The 17,977-nt window shown below is 44.5% G+C and overlaps 1 protein-coding gene across 1 annotated transcript in view; it reads left to right on the top strand.

The window, feature by feature from the left end:
• Positions 1 to 7,160, top strand: part of SLC4A3 (solute carrier family 4 member 3) — a 32,817-nt gene extending 25,657 nt beyond the window's left edge. Inside the window, exons 15-18 of the mRNA XM_018563037.1 lie at positions 1,211 to 1,461; positions 4,197 to 4,366; positions 5,825 to 5,998; positions 7,083 to 7,160. Of these exons, the coding sequence (XP_018418539.1) occupies positions 1,211 to 1,461; positions 4,197 to 4,366; positions 5,825 to 5,998; positions 7,083 to 7,160 (673 nt within the window). The remainder of the gene's footprint in view (positions 1 to 1,210; positions 1,462 to 4,196; positions 4,367 to 5,824; positions 5,999 to 7,082) is intronic.
• The last annotated feature ends 10,817 nt before the right edge of the window (positions 7,161 to 17,977 follow it).

The following is a 17,977-nucleotide window of genomic DNA, read 5'->3' on the forward strand; positions in this document are numbered from 1 at the left end:
CCACTCAGGGCTGGCCTTAGGCCTTTAGGCACCCTGTGCGAGAAAGCTCTACATCCCCCCTCAGTGACCACACCCCTCAGTGGCCACACCCATTTCCCCCAATATCCGCACCATTTAAAGATTCCAATTTTGTTAAGCCCTAAAAAAACATATTAAAAAGTATGATAAAAATAAAACTTTTATTCAAAGGTATTAAACTTGTAGGCACAATATAAGTATTCTTATCAAATAAAACAACAGAAGGCAAACAAGTGGCAAACAATAAATGTCAAACTAAAATAGTGTTTATAAAAATAAAGTGTCAGTTTGTCATGCCGACCCTTTCTTCAAGTAAGTGCATCTAGAAAAGTAAAAATAAAAAACAGAACACAAAACCAAGAGTACATGGTAAATTAATGAATTACTATTTGCCAGAATATACGAAAAATGTATTCGGGCACATAATAATTTGTTTGAGAATGTGCGGCGGCCATGTTGGCCACCGGCGCGTTCTGCGAATGCGTGCCACTATCTTGGAGGTGGGGAGCATGATGTCACATGACGCCATGCATGCGTGGCGTCAGGTAACATCACACACCGATATAGGCGCCGCAATCTTGGTGTATACCTAGATATAACACGTGCGGTGTTATATGGTGTCATGCGCCCTGCCTCCAGAACACGCCAATGGCTGAATCCAAAATAGCATAAAAATGTGTTTTGTTTGATGAAACGAATGAAAACGTTTTTAGTTTCGTTCATTTTATCTGAAATGAATTTTTAGTCTTTGCAGTTGTCTGATAATACGTGTGTGTGTGGGGGGGTAATTTTCACTTTTTTTTAATATATAATTTTTTACTATTTTTTATTATTTATTTATTTACTTTTATTCAGAAACTGCTGATAGTAAAATATTTTACTATCAGCAGTTTCTGAATGGGGAGGAGCCTCTGTAGTGAGTGCTTCTCCCCATTGAGAAATTCATGAATGAACAGGAAGTGATGTAAATGTGAGGAAGGAGCACTGTCATGTCGGATGGCCAGTGGTGAGGAGGAGAGAAGCCGCCCCGAGGACGCGCTGTGTCGGCCGCCTGCTGCCCTTGTTGCCATGGCGCCCTGTGCGGCCGCACAGCTCGAACACCCCAAAGGCTGGCCCTGCCACCACTTCTACTTCTGCTACCACTAATTATAATAATTATGATGTTTGTTCGTGTTCTTGATTCTGTTGCCAGCCTGATTGTCAGTCGGAAGGAAAGGTGCCTACAGAAAGGCAGCGGTTTTCACTTGGATTTGCTCCTCATCGGCTCCTTTGGCGGAATCTGCGCCCTTTTCGGACTGCCTTGGCTGACGGCGACCACGGTGCGCTCCGTCACTCATGTCAATGCCTTGACCCTGATGAGTAAAACGGCGCCAGGAGAGAGGCCGCGGATCTCTGAGGTTAAAGAGCAGAGGGTGACAGGAGTGCTGATCTCCATTCTCGTTGGTGAGTACGCGGTGCTGCAGTTGTGTGAACGGCAGTTCTGGGTGCTGAGTGGTCAAAACGTTGTTTTTAATTTATCATTTTCATTTTGGAAAATGATACTTCTTAATAATCCACTATAGTCAAAACATGTGTATTCTGGTAATGATAATATTCAAAATATGAATTCCTTTAGTTTACAGGCATTTATTTATATTTACATGCAGACCAAGCTGGCCAGCAAAAGTGACAGCTACAGAGGTTGGGCCAAACCATATAACACTGCCGGGGGTGCCTACAGCAGTCAGCTTCATTTAAATCATTTTTCTAAAGAAAATACAGTTGCTAAAACTGTTTACATTACTTAAAGTCCATTTAAAACTAAAAAGTCCATCAACAAGGTGACAGCGCTGATGTGTGATGGTTGATGTGACCCCTTACATTGGCGGTCAATGTTGATGTGAGCTCTTACATTGGTGATAAATGTTGAAGTGACCCCTTACATTGGTGGTCAGTGCTGAAGTTAACCTTTACATTTGTGGTCAGTGTTAAAGTTAACCCTTACATTGACAGGCAGTGTTGAAGTGACCCCTTACATTGGTGGCCAGTGTTGAAGTAGACCCTTACATTGGTGGCCAGTGTTGAAGTGGACCCTTATATTTGTGGTCAATATTGAAGTTAACTCTTTATTGGTGGCCAGTGTTGAAGTGGACCCTTATATTGGTGGTCAATGTTGAAGTTAACTCTTTATTGGTGGTCAATGTTGATGTGACCCCTTACATTGGCGGTCAATGTTGATATGACCTCTTACATTGGTGATAAATGTTGAAGTGACCTCTTACATTGGTGGTCAATGTTGACATGACCTCTTATATTGGTGATCAATGTTGAAGTGACCCCTTACATTGGTGGCCAGTGCTGAAGTTAACCTTTACATTTGTGGTCAGTGTTAAAGTTAACCCTTACATTGACAGGCAGTGTTGAAGTGACCCCTTATATTGGTGGTCAATGTTGAAGTGACCCCTTACATTGGTGGTCAATGTTGAAGTTAACTCTTTATTGGTGGTCTGTGATGAAGTGAACCCTTACATTGGTGGACCAGTGGAAAATTCCTCCTTTATATTGGTGGTCAGTGTAGGCAGGAGATCAATTAACTAATTTGCAATGAACCCCTGGCACCTCTAGGAGGAACCCAAGAGTTCCACAAAACCCTGGTTGAGAAAGGCTGCTTTAGAATGATATGCAAGAACAACTGTAAACTTAAACAGAGATAAAAATATATGTATTTTTTTAAATGCCATTATGAAGACACTCAGCCTATTTTCTATCATCATTTGTACAGCTGGTCAGCTAGGAAGAGTAGTGAAAGTGTTGTGTTGATGTGTATTGTTTTGTACCAGTTTTTTGAACAGCGTGTATGGTGTAATTTTCACCTATAGATGTCACTGTTGCCTCTGTTCTAATATTTAGCCCGTGGCTACACGATTCATACATGCTGGAAGCGGTGACACCTGGAGGCTGAACATAGAAGGGGGCTGTAATGTTAGTGATAATCCATCAATAATACAGCGGCTGAGTCCCTCATTTCTCATGTCCCCCGAGGCAAAGTTGCCACTGTGCGCATTGATTATTTAACCCGCGCACGCTGTTTTATGTTACGTATGTCCCATCGCTGTTATTGACCTTTATTAGCACTTTGATGCTTGTTTTATGGGTAGCATTAGATATTTATTGGTTCTGACGAGTAGTTCTATCAATAACATACACACTGCCTCAGTGACAAGCATAGACATTTAGGCACTTAAAGGTACATTTTAGTCAACGTTGAAGAATGATGCTTTGCAATGCATCCTGGGAACACAGCCGACCATCCCAGAGCTTTGGATTTAACATTCAGGACAAGCTGTAGTGAATTAGGACATTCCAGTGGGGATAATTTAAAGTGATATTAAAGTCAAAAGGTTTAAGCTATTTCAAATGTTGGTAAAATCACTTACAATGGATGCTGTTTAAAAGTTTTAGTTTCCACCTGTTTGTATAAATGTATGTGGACATATCTTCTATATTTGTAAACCAATAAAACTTTATTTGGAAAAAAAAAGTTTTAGTTTCCTGCAGAATCAGCTGGTCTCCTGAGCGCTGGCCCTGATATCCTATTATAGGGTGTCTTCTTTCCCTTGCAGGGTCCTATAGAGCCACCCTTGTGTGTGCTAGTAAGCTGTGTGTGTAAACACTAACCTACAGATACAGCAAGGCAAGCCACACCTATCCTTTGCTGGGCAATGTATTTGTGTCTGATCTGGATTCATTATTAAAACATTTTGGGAGTTTAATACTACTTTAATGCTGGGGGTTAGGTTAAGGAATAGGTTCGGGTTAAGGGCCCTGTCACACCATCAAGAGTGCGTTGCAGTGTGTTCGGCCTCTGGAACGCACTAGAACGCAGCCCAGCCGGCTCACTTTGTTTTGGGGCGGGAGAGGGCGTGGCAATGCATTGAACTCAATGGGACCGCAGACGTGCCCCCCACCCGCGGTGTGATCGCCGGCACCCGAACACGTGGTACAAAATATTCAATTTTTTCTTTCGTTCACAGCGGAGATCTTGATCTCTGTACAGATGGGTTATACCGCCACTTGCAGGAGTCAAGAACCCATTGGTATAGAGATCATGATCTTGGCTGTGTCCTTCAATGAACGCAGGGAAAAGGATTTTACAGTGAGTACAAAAAAAATCCTATTATTGTATTTGTCCTCCGCAGGGCTTTCCATAGTGATGGGGGAAATGTTGCGTCAGATCCCGCTGGCCGTTCTCTTTGGGATCTTCCTGTATATGGGGGTGACATCACTCACCGGGATCCAACTGTTCGAGAGGCTCCTGCTTATCCTCATGCACCCCAAGCATCACCCGGAACACCCCTATGTGGTGAAGGTGAGCATGCACACAATACTAACACCAATATATTAAAAAATACATGGGGGGGGGGGGAGCAGACAAAATCTGGAGCAGTTGCCCATAGTAACCAATCGGCTTCTCTCTTCAGTTAGTTAAGATTTGAAAATGAAAGATTAAAGCTGATTGGTTGCTATGGGCAACTGCTCCAGATTGTGTCTGCTCCAGTTTTGATAAATTCCCTCATTCAGTTTATTGGTTCTTGGCTCCAGCATAATTATGGTCCATAGCTGCCGAATGCAGCCGATATCTGGGACAGGTCCTGGATGCGATTATCTGCCGGTGGAAATTTTTGTCCCTTGTATTGCTCTTGTTTTTAGCTACAGGTCAGCTTCACAATGCAATCTATGCTTAAAGTGATGTGAACCCAATCACAAAAATCTGTAACATGATAATCTCATTTCAAAAACCATTTTCTATCTTCCTAAATTTGCAACCCCTGGTGATCCTGCCATGAAGGTCCTTGGTTTAGGAGCTTCCTGCTATGCAGTGACAACCAGGGGTGTTCCTAATCTTTCCGCTGCCTAAGGCCGGGGTAGGGGGTGCTGATGTTGCATGTAATTAGTGGGGCGGGGAGATACGTAGGGGCCATACACATCTCCCCACCCAGCTCTTATCAACCTGGGAGGCTCTGGCCGGAAAGGGGGGGGCAGGATACTGCTGCCTCCCCAAATGACCCAAAGAGATGCCGCCTCAGCCTGCCTCATTAAAGGGAGGGCTCTGGTGACAACGCTCTATCCATGTCTCCCAATTGTTCTCCTGCGTTTGTCACCCTTTCACATTGGCCTCCAATGGAGTCTACAAGTGGCCCTTTAAACACACATTCCGCAGGCAGAGTCTGCAAGTCGTCACTGTCAGGAAACCTGCCCTCTAGTTTGGAAATTCAGATGCATCTGAATGTCTGAATTTAGCAAAATTTGTATGAATATTCATTCCGGACGAAACGAAATTTACATGTCTACTATAAATTCAGTTCACACCAGTGGCTTAACAATAGCCGAAGCAGCTCACGCGGCTGCTATGGGGCCTGGGGGTGGAAGGGGGCCCTACTAAGGATTGCAGAAGCTGCTGTTGACCCTGTACCCCCCATGACATTTTCAATTATGAAGAGCTGACATAAGATTTACAGGAGGAGACTGTGCAGACAGCTCTCCTGTTACCTGTTGTTGATTTAGATTTTAAGGGGTCACTGGGGAAGGGGGGGGCATCAAAATTATGGTATGGGGCCCATGATATGGGACACCATTGAAAGTAATACGTTTCTTCATGTTGTGACAAAATGCCCAGGTGTGGAAGGGGGCTGCATGGCGCGACTTTCTAAGCTTTCTCATCCAAAAAGAGGCAGACGAGGCACGTCGGACTTTAATGGCGCCCAAAACATAAGTTGAATTTAATCTTTCTATTCACCTTGGCCGTATCCTGGTTTTGTCTCCCTAGGTCTGCACATGGAGGATGCATCTGTTCACCTGCGTCCAGCTCTCTTGCATTGTGCTGCTCTGGGTGGTGAAATCGTCTCCGGCTTCGTTGGCCTTCCCGTTCCTCCTCATCCTCACCGTTCCTCTCAGGCGGTTCATCCTGCCCAGGTTTTTCCACGAGAGGGAGCTTAAAGCTGTGAGTTGTACTTTTTATATTCAATGCTGAAATTTTAATATTTTCTAAATGTTTACGCTCTTTTATAAAGATTTTTAAGTGTAAAACCCAAAAGGAAGAGTTGTAGTCAGGACCGTCCCTTTAATGAGAATGCCTGCAGCCCCCTTTCCTGGGCAGGGAGATGTGAAAGGCTATACATATCCCCCCGCCTGGCTCCTAGCAACCCGGGATGCTCTTGACGCCGTCCAGTGACGTCACTGGTTGCCAGGAGCTGGGCAGGACACCGGCCAGAGCGTTCCAAGTTGCTCAAAGCCGGGCAGGAAGATGCAGAGCCCTTAAACATCTTCCCACCCAGCTCTTAGCTTCACTCTCCACCAGCACTACCCCACCAGCAGTGACGTCACAAGTGGGGTGCGGCCCGCACCCGGGTGACACCATTGGAGGGGTGACACCTAAATGACTGACAGTCATTTTGGTCTCACCCCCTCTGAAAAGTCGGGCACTCGGTCATGGACTGAGAGCCTGAAAGTTTCGGGAGAGTGGAGGGGACCTTATCCCGCCCGGTGACTGTCCCCTCCTCTCTCTGCTGGCGTCCATCATCATCCATCAATAAGGTCGCCGTACATGCGCAATGACGTCATCACGCACGCGTGTGGTGACGTCACGCGCATGTGTGATGACTGCACAACAGGGTGAAGCCCTGCCTCGGGACGCTCCTGCCCACCAGCATGATTGCATGCAGCACCAGCACCTGACACCCTCCGCCTCAGGCAGAAAAAAGGCTAGGAACATCCCTAGCTGGACCCCTACATCATTTGGGAGTGGTGTGGTCATGTGACCATGGTTCATGTTACATCATGGGGGGAATTTATCAAAACTGGAGCAGAAGAATCTGGAGCAGTTGCCTATGGCAACCAATCAGCATCTCTCTTCAGTTTGTTTAGTTAAGGTTTGAAAATGAAAGGTGGATGCTGATTGGTTGCCATGCACATCTGCTCCAGTTTTGATAAATTACCCCCCACGTATATAGATTTAACATTGTCAGAAAAGTCAACTTAGCCTCTAACTGCCAATCTCATTGCTCACGTCTGCTTCGTTTTTCCAGCTGGATTCGGAAGACGTTGAACCGAACTTTGATGAAGACGGCCAGGATGAATACAATGAGCTTCACATGCCCGTGTGATCCGAGTCCACTGGGCTAAAATCCATCTGGATCGTCATCACCAGAGCTCCTCCTTGCAGGGTCCGGTTTTATTTCTGCAGGGGGGGGCTGTTGTATTTAGAACTGATTGACCCCTTGAAAAACCTTTGTTGACTTTCCACATTCACATCCTGACCCCGGAACCCACAATCACACGCTGTTGAGTTCCATTCTGAAAAAAAATTAAAGGAATTATGAAAGCAAATAAAATAAATATTTATTAAATACTTAAACTTTAACACCTTTTATAGAGTTTTCCTTTTACAACTGAACTCCAGGCAGACAGATCCATTCATACAGCCGCTCTTCTGCTGGGTATGGCATCGCCAGCCATCTTTGTTTGGCCAGGAATGATGTAAATTCAGCACATACCCGTGGAAATTGCCAGCGTCAACGTGTCATAATCCACGTAGATGCCCGATTACCATGACGTGTGTAATATGATGAACTGCACTGCACACTGAAAATGCGCAAACACATGTTGACGTGCATGGATGTGCATGGTTTTGCGCATCAAGGGGTACACAGTGTACACAGGTGTGACTCCAGCCTGCAGGCCCATTGACTTATATGCATTTTTTATTTGCTGCAATTGCTAACAGCTCCCTTTTATATGACAATGTGATACCTCAGACACCCCAGGTACGTATCCGAGAACAAGGTGCTGATAAGCTGGAAGTATCGGAGAACAAGGTGCCGATAAGCTGGAAGTATCCGAGAACAAGGTGCCGATAAGCTGGAAGTATCGGAGAACAAGGTGCTGATAAGCTGGAATTCCTGTACGTGCAATGAGAACATACGTATGGGTTCACAGGGAAGGGTTAATCTAGATAACGCTGAGTGGCACTTCACCTTTTATCTGCAGGAAAGCAGACAGGAAAGGCAAACTCATCTGATTTTCCTGCCTTGTGCAAAGTAGAGCAGCAGACTGCAAGTAGAAGAGAAGATAGCTTAAAGTGTACCTGTCACCTAAGTAGAACATTTTAACAGTCTATATATAGATTTAGGTGACATTAAAGTCACAAATAGTTTCCTCCCCCCATGCTGCTTTAAGGACTTACCTTAAACGATGCGTCTTGCTTAGGGTTGCCACCTGTCCAGGATTCACCCGGACAGGGTTTTGAATGCTGTGCCCGGGTTTCATGGCAACAGAAACCCGGACACAAAATGTCAGGCAGACAGGGGCAACCCAAATTGAGATAGAGGCTACTGGCCCCGCACCGAAAATAGTCTCAACTGTGATATTTACATATGAATGGGTGATGCTATTTACATATGAATAAGCCATGACTCATTCTCCCAAAAAAATGTCCACGCGTCGCTAGAGTATTCGGGTTTCTCTTGAAGAAAAGGTGGCAACCCTTGTCTTAATCCGATCATCTTCTTCCTTGCACTTGTATTCAGCAATCCCTCCAGCGCTGGTGCTGGTCTCTGATCCAGCAATGGCATAGACTGCTGTCTCTTCCTGCCCCACCAAGTCTGTCCAACGTACACACTCCCGGCTACAAGCATTTAGCTCCACTGTGTCTCTCCCCCACGCCGAAGATCTTTACTGCACATGCGCCCGCCCCATAATCCTGCATGGCCGCTTGAGAAGCTTCAGATCTTCAGAAGGGAGTGAGTGGCGGAGACAGGTAAGTAATTACCTTATTGGTAACTTTTTTCTTTTTTAAAATATTTTTGCATATATCTTGCTAGCTAGTAGTCCATGTGCACTGCGACACAACTGGTTGGCTTCTTATGCTTATAAGCCTTATGCGGAACATCTGTCTAGAAAATTGCTTACAACCCTCAAAGCAGTATATATAATGGAAGAGGCCCAGTAGGATAAAAATGCTAGTTGCAATTTTTTATGTTGATCAAATTGATATTTTTAGGGGAAAAAATACACCAAAAGAAATTGAAACACCATATAATACCCAACTTTTTTGTAAAATATAGAAGACAGGGTTTTGTTGAGTAAATAGATACCAAATACAGTGGTACCTCTGTTCACGAACTTAAAGTGACATTAAAGTCAAATTTTTCCCCCCCCCTCCCCCCCATGTAAATGTTAGCACTTACCTTAAATGATGTCTCTTATTCTGATCTTCCTCTTCTTTCCCCATGTTTTCATGTGTCCCTCCAGCGGTGTGACGTCACTCCGATCCAGCGCTGACTGCTCTGTCCCTCCGATCCAGCGGTGTCTGCAGGCGGGTGCACGCGTCCATGGACTTACCTTGCGTCTCTGCTCGTCTCCCGGACGAGAATTGGCACTGCGCATGCGCCAGCCCCAAGATCCTTTGCGGCTGTACGATCACTTCCTGATTCTCGGCGCCGTGCGAGCAGCGATAACGAGGTAAGTTTAAAACTAGTTAAAGAGGTTTTTTTTTTTTAAACTTCTTGCCTATATCTACTGCTCGCTAGCAGTAGATATAGGCAAAAAAAACGGATGGTTTAGAACCCCTTTAATTTGTTCCACGATTCTGGTTGCGAACCGAATCAAACTGTGATCAGAACGCAATCTCGACTAGAGGAAGCCACGACCATGTGCCAGAGCGGGGAAGATGGCTGGGGTTGTGTTTGTCACCCGATGCGGAGTTCATGAACGGAAGCACAATTTTGCAGAACTTCCCGTTCGCGAACCGAGGTACCACTGTATCTCAAACCTTAAAATGGCATGCGTCCGTGAAATGGCAAAAGACTACAAACTACCCAAAATCGCCTATAGGTGATTTAACAAAAAAGCCTTTACCATTCATCAGTGTAGAGTAAACAGTGAGTAATGGCCCTAGAAGTATTACTCTCACTCCAACGTTTATGCCAATATATAACATTGGTGGCACAATCGTTGTTTTTGCGCATGTGTCTTCGACGCATGTTTGCATTTGAATGCGCGCATATGTATGGAAGGGGGGGGCTTTAAAAAAATTTGGGGTCTTTTCTATATGTTACTTTTGTTTGTTTACACTTTTTTAAACTATCGCTATTACATAGGGGGCTAACAACAAAGAAGAAGCGACAGGTCCTGTTTATGGAGACCTCAGGGGTCTCTTAGACCTCTAATGTCCCCTATGGACCCTACAGAAGCTGATGAAGCACAGACCATGCTTCACCAGCTTCTTTTGTGGCTTCAGCAGCCAGAGAAATTACAGCCTGAAACCGAAAGTGATTAAATCCTTGTCACTTCCGGGTTCAGAAACTGGAAGGGAGATCAGACACCATTTGGTGCAGCCAGTGACATGAAAGATAGTGGAGTCTGGGATCGTTAGCACCAGTGGCACAGTGGGGTGGCACACTGTTTTGCTGCATAGAAGTGACTATGTATGTGAAACTTGTATGTGAAAGCCGGGCACTAACCACAGTGACAAGACCAAGAGCAGCAGCCATGATCTTGGTTTGAACCACTTTAGTACTAGCCGTTTAATTACACCGCTACGCCGGTACTGAAGTGGTTAAGCTCTATACAGCAGACACCATGAAATAAATGTGATGGTGCATTCAAATCTGCGTGGAGTTCATCTTTTAATGCTGTCAGTCCCTCTAGATTGTGCCGGTAGCTCTATTCCCGGTTAGATAATGATGAGTGAATGGTGAACTGTGCCGTATAATGACAGGAGTCTGGCCTGTTTATCAACAAGGGACCTTCTTCTTCCTCGCCAAGGCTTAAAATAGCCCCAAATGGTGCGTTCATCCTCTGCGATCTGGCTCATATCCAGCCTGGGATTTCGGCTCACACGTCCTGGTTGGAGCGAAATGAATGCAATCTTCTCTAATTGTACTTAATGAGCCAGGAAGATTCCTGCCAATCCGCCACAAAGAGAGCACATCAAAGCAGACACCAAACAAAATGCTGCATTAGGGCTAATGGAGTCTTCAAAGTGCGCTCAGGATTTTCCTACATTCAGTAAAAGTCAAGAATACAATAGGGAGGAAGACGAGATATTGACCACTCGTTTGGCAGGGACAGGCCTCAAGTGGCTCTGCATGTGAAGACATTTTCCTATATTCCAGTAAAACAGTGTTGGGTGACCTGCGGATTATGCAGATGGAGGGAGAAGTCAATAGACTCCCTCTCCTAAAGATCCCAACACTAAATGCCCCCTTTATAATGGTATTAATGACCCCCCGCATGATGGCAATAATGACCCCTTCACAATGGCATTAAATGCCCCCTTCATAATGGTGTTAAATGCCTCCTCTAAATTGGCATTAAATGCTCCCTTTATAATGGCACTAAATGCCCCCTTCATAATGACATTAATGCCCCCTTTATAATGGCACTAAATGCCCACTTCATAAATTACATTAATGCCCCCTTTATAATGGCACTAAATGCCCACTTCATAATGACATTAATGCCCCCTTTATAATGGCACTAAATGCCCACTTCATAAATTACGTTAATGACACCTTTATAATGGCACTAAATGCCCACTTCATAATGACTTTAATGGCCCCTTTATAATGGCACTAAATGCCCACTTCATAATTACATTAATGACCCCTTTATAATGGCACTAAATGCCCACTTCATACTGATATTACTGACCCCTTTATAATGGCACTAAATGCCCACTTCATAATGACATTAATGACCCCTTTATAATGGCATTAAATGTCCACTTCATTTTGGTGTTAAATGCCTCCTCCAAATTGGCATTTGCCCCCTTCATAATGGCATTGAATGCCCTCTAATGCCCTCATAATGACATTTAGGGCCCCTTCATAATGGTATTAAATGCCCTCTAAACGCCCCTTTCATAATGGCAATAATCACCTTCAAATTGGTATTAAAGGCCCCTTCATAATGGCATTGATGACCCCTTTATAATGGCACTAAATGCCCACTTCATAAATTACATTAATGCCCCCTTTATAATGGCACTAAATGCCCACTTCATAATGACTTTAATGGCCCCTTTATAATGGCATTAAATGCCCACTTCATAATGACATTAATGACCCCTTTATAATGGCATTAAATGTCCACTTCATTTTGGTGTTAAATGCCTCCTCCAAATTGGCATTTGCCCCCTTCATAATGGCATTGAATGCCCTCTAATGCCCTCATAATGACATTTAGGGCCCCTTCATAATGGTATTAAATGCCCTCTAAACGCCCCTTTCATAATGGCAATAATCACCTTCAAATTGGTATTAAAGGCCCCTTCATAATGGCATTGATGACCCCTTCATAACATTAATGTCCCCTCCATAAAGGCATTAAAGCCCCCTTCATAATGGTGTTACATGCCTCCTTCAAATTGGCATTAAATTCCTCCTTCATAATGGAATTAAAAGCCCCCTTCATAATGGCATTGAATGCTCCCTTCATAATGGCATTGATGACCCCTTCATAACATTAATGTCCCCTCCATAAAGGCATTAAAGCCCCCTTCATAATGGTGTTACATGCCTCCTTCAAATTGGCATTAAATTCCTCCTTCATAATGGAATTAAAAGCCCCTTTCATATTGGCATTAAAAGACCCCTTCATAATGGCATTGAATGCCCCCTTCATAATGGCATTAAATGCCCCCTTCATAATGGCATTAAATGCCCCCTTCATAATGGCATTAAATGCCCCCTTCATAATGGCATTACGGACCCCTTCATAATGGTATTAAATGCTCTCTAAAAAAATCATTAAACGCCCCTTTCATAATGGCAATAATCTCCTTCAAATTGGTATTGAAGGCCCTTTCATAACATTAATGCCCACTCCATAATGACATTAAAGCTTCCTCCATAATGGTATCACATGCCTCCTTCAAATTGGCATTAAATCCCCCTTTCATTCTGGCATTAATGACCCCCTTTATGATGGCATTAAATGCTCCTTTCATTATGTCACCCTATAAATGACATTATCATGACTATATAAAGCAAGGTGACCATTGGCCTGCACCAATTCAGCAAAACTGCCGATACATTAGAGCTGCAAGGAGACTTGCGACTCAGCAGCCCCTACTTCAACCCCCCCCCGCTGTCCTGCTGCCTAATATGTACCCATAATTAGCAGAGTCTGTCATGATAAACAAACTGTTGTGCTTTGAGGTTGCTATCTATCACTTACCTTGCTATCTTAAAGTGCATGTCAAGGCAAAGTAAAAAAAAAAAATTCAAGCACATTGCCCATGTTTTATACCCTGTAAGTACAGAAAAATACCTGTTGGATCTTCCGGAAATGGCCTCACTTTCTATGTCCTGTTGTGGGCTGACCTCACACAGCTTCTTTTGTGGACTGAGTGGTGTCAGCCCTGCCCAGCGTATCTTGCTAAGGCTTACTGGGTCTTTGGGTACACTTTGTGTGCAAACCATTTGGTGGATTTGTATCCTTCGTGGCTATTGAGGAATATTATTTAAAAGAAATTGTTTTGTGCCCGGAGCCTGTTTCATAGACGTCTGTATCGGATGAAAAAGAAAGACGGAAAGAAAGAGGGAGTTGGAGCCAAAAGAGGGACATTTGGGAGCTATGCCCTTCCCTGTGCCAAAAACCACCAGGGCCAAGATGCCGCCGCTGAAAATGACAGATCTGTGTTTATCTTGTGAAAGAGGAGGAAGGCGGCACATGCAATCACATACTATGCCCGCCTAATGGGAACATATACAGATTTTCTAGGTTTTCTTTATTGATTTTGCTCAAGAAAAGTGTAAAACGATATTATTATTTTTCTTGACTTTTTATTTAGATTGTGCTGCAGACTGAACCAGAGAAATCCATAGATTACCCCATCCGAGCTAAACAGAACTGCCTGCACCATACTGATAAGCCTCATTAGGTGGCTGCTAAGGGGCCTGGGGGTTGAAGGGGGCCCGTTAGGTTGTTGAGGCAAAATAAACATAGAACATGTGAAAGTTTAACATTGAACTAGAATCCCTTTAAATCACTTGACTTGCGCCGACCCATCAGTGGGTGGAGAAAACATCAGAGGAATATGCTGAACTGTGAGAGATGATGGAGCTATTATCCCATTCCATGTCACTCAGTGTTCCCACCGACTCCTGGGAGGGCTCCTTGAGAAATTCTTTACGGGTCTTCAATGATCCTTCAAGTTCCGCGCAGCGCTCGCGAACCTGGGGGCAAAAACAGAACAATATGATGTTATTTTTCAGCTTATAACCTAAAAGATGCGCTGCACGTGCAGGGCAAAAGTGATAGCATCTCTGCAAAGGGTTTCCCCTGACCACTATACATTCACCGTGCCTGCACTCCCTCACCCATCCTTCCTCCTCCACACCCAGCACTAAAGTTGACTGTGTGGGTGACCCGGTGGAGCAGTGAAGTCCCCTCCTTTGTCATGAGACAGTTGACTGTTAGGCCCAGGCACCTTCACAGGGGAGCAGGTCACATGCTACTCTATACCCATAAATGCCAGTTCACACCAACTGAGCTGCGTTCCAGAGCGGTAGATGCTGGAACGCATTCTAATCGCACACCCTTCGTTCTGGGGTGGGAGGGGGCGTGGCGTTGCATTGAAGTCAATGGCACTGCAGCATGCAGCATTTTTTTGCGTCTCCACTGGACCAGAATGCGGGCATTGTTCTGTGGCAGTGCGATCGGACCAGTCCAGTGCGAACACAAAAAGATCCTGCATGCTGCGGTGCCATTGACTTCAATGCACCGCCACGCCCTCTCTCGCCCCAGAACAAAGGTGGAAGTTTATTAGAGTGCAGCATCTACCGCTCTGGACACCGCAATCAGTGTGAACTGGCCCGAAGTGTCAGTTACTCTCGGAGGAGGAAGAAGCAGCAAGGGAACACAGGTAGGGTGAGTGAAGGGGGGTCGGGGGCTGCCCTTTGCAGAGACAATGTCATTGCAATGGGCATCCTAACTCCTAACAGTCTGACCAGTGAGAATGAAGAGACTGAGGAAATGCTTCCTTCTGCCTGCAGCAGACTGATAACATGAGGTAGCCCAAGTCAAAGTTACTAGATTGGAGCTCAAGGACAGCTTTTTAATTATATATTAGAACTTTTTTTTTAAATGGTACTGTTGCTGTATATTGTGACATGTCAGGAATGTAAGTTACGGAAAGATCCACTTTAAAGAATCAGACTCATTCTATAAAGGGTATTAACAGCTTATCAAAAGTAGACTTTTCCACAAATACTGCAAAATATATTTGACTACATTGTCTGTAGGTTGCATCCCTCACATACGGTATACAGTACTGGATCATACATGGGCTTAAATACAGAACAGGCAGATAAAACTTACTGCATTTATTTGTCGGATGAGTGATGGCCGAACTTCCAGCTCAAGCTGCCAATCACAGCTTAGAATCTGCTGTTGGAACTTTTCCAAGTCTAGCTGCCTCTGAAGTTTCTCCAGCCTCCTCTGGTTCTCCGTGCTAATACTGGTCTGTGCGTTAGATGTTCCTTGTGCATCTTTCTGAATTAACTCCTTTAGTTCATTAATGTCTTGTTGCATAGTCCGAACCTTCTGTTTGGCGTCTCTCATTTGGTGCCCCAGAACCTCGGCCCTTCCAGCTCTCCATAAGAGAAACATCATATGTTCCCTTGTGTCCTTCAGATGGCTCTGAACTTCTTCGTCTGCTGAGTCTTTAAAGGTCCCAAAAAGTTTTCTGCCATTGTTTCCTTCAGTGAGATAGTCAATGCCTAGCTCAGGTCGGGGTTCAGAGGTGGGTGATGGTTTCTTGGATTGAGTTTCATGGAGCAGAATCCAGTTTTGTGCCAGGTTAGCAGTCACTAGACTCTCTTCAAATATATCTGGGATACAATGAAGAAGAGCCATGGAATGTGGAGTTCCATTATAATGTTGGTGCCCTGGACTCCCAGTGCTGAGAAGAAGGGCCCAATTACGACGGTGGTGAAAGAGTTGTCTGGCGGTGCCGGAGATGTTTGGAGGAGAAAGCGGGATCGGTGTTGGTGTGGTCTCATCCTCATCATTGGCATAGAGGTTATCACACAATGGAAAAACAACATGATCGTCAAAAGCATCCTTCATAGTCTGCAGGTAGTCCACATAGGACAGAAGCCAGGATAAGTACTTGCGAAGCTGCACCCCTTGTTCCCCGGTGGTGGAGGCAGATTGGACATACTGCTCTATATGCTTCCAGTTGTGAACTTCTACCTTGTAGTCTTCTGACAGCAGTGCCAGGGCCCTCTGCAACGTCTGCAGGTCAAAGTTCACTCGACACTTCTGAACTTGTTCTTCAAAGACCCTCAGTTCTTCCCGTAAGGATGTGTATAGCTTGTCCATCCTGAAGCCAGAGACAAAAGCTCTATTCTAAGATCATAAGATAGGTTCTTCTCCAGAATGTACTCTGCACCCCTTTCATAAGGTTCTTCTCCAGAATGTACTCTGCACCCCTTTCACAAGGTTCTTCTCCAGAATATACTCTGCACATCTTTTTATTAGGTTCTTCTCCAGAATGTACTCTGCACCTCTTTCATGAGGTTCTTCTCCAGAATGTGCTCTGCACCTCTTTCATGAGGTTCTTCTCCAGAATGTACTCTGCCCCTCTTTCATGAGGTTTTTCTCCAGAATGTACTCTGCACCCCTTTCATGAGGTTCTTCTCCAGAATGTACTCTGCACCCCTTTCATGAGGTTCTTCTCCAGAATGTACTCTGCACCCCTTTCATGAGGTTCTTCTCCAGAATGTACTCTGCACCCCTTTCATGAGGTTCTTCTCCAGAATGTACTCTGCACCCCTTTCATGAGGTTCTTCTCCAGAATGTACTCTGCACCCCTTTCATGAGGTTCTTCTCCAGAATGTACTCTGCACCTCTTTCATGAGGTTCTTCTCCAGAATGTACTCTGCCCCTCTTTCATTCAAGCTTAGGAAAGTTCCATCATAGATTTCAGAGTTGGGTTTTCACCAATGTTCCTGAGCTTTCGAGAGTTTAGTTACCTGCTAATCTCATCAGTCACAATCCTGTGTTGCTCTCTCGCTTGTACTAGCGTCTCTTCCCCTTTGCTGGACTCGTTTGAAAGATTACGTGGAGCTGACGGTCTCCCAGCAACCCCAGGCAGGTTTAGACCTGCACCTGCTGATAAGAATTGTGTTTTAGTTTCTGTCAATGAAAGGCAGTCTCCATTGCTGACTAGGATTCCAGTAAATGACTAAAGGTATAAATATTTAAAGTAGATCTGTCACAGGTATAGATACAGGACAGTGTTGCAGAGCAGAATAGAACAATCCAGAAACTGATTTTTTTTATATCCCTGCTGCCACGAAAAGGTATTCAGCAGCAGAAAATCAGAGCCTTTTATTTGAAGTGCGTCTCCAGCCAAAACGTTTTCGTTTTCTAATATGAAACACTTAGAGCCTCTGTCAGATTTTCTTGTTGTTTTGGTGGCATTGTTGTCACCAGGAGAGGAAGTAGGAAGAAATCTCACCAACAGGTATTTAAAGATAAGTCACCAGCACTCATCAATTCAATCTGCAAATAAAGCTAAAAGAAGAACTATGAGGCGAGTGCTTTTCACTCACCTCATAGTTCTAGCCGACCTGTGACAATGAGACTGTCGCAGGTCGGCTCAGTAGATCGGGAGGTGAGCGAACACATAGCGGCGTTCGCTCACCTCTCGATCCTGTCACGGCTCTCTCCAATAAATCAGTCCAAACAACTATTACCTTTTGTATCATTTGCCCCTCCTACTAGATTGTAAGCTCTCACGAGCAGGGCCCTTCTAACCCTATTGTACTGAAACTGTATTGTATTGTAAATTGTATTGTAACTGTACTGTCTCCTCCATTTTGTAAAGCGCTGTGCAAATTGTTGGCGCTATATAAATCCTGTATAATAATAATAATAATAATTATAATAAATAATAATAACACAGAAA

The sequence above is a fragment of the Nanorana parkeri genome, unplaced genomic scaffold (genome assembly GCF_000935625.1).
Source record: "Nanorana parkeri isolate BGI_ZX_2015 unplaced genomic scaffold, ASM93562v1 scaffold626, whole genome shotgun sequence".
Taxonomy (NCBI): Eukaryota; Metazoa; Chordata; class Amphibia; order Anura; family Dicroglossidae; genus Nanorana; species Nanorana parkeri.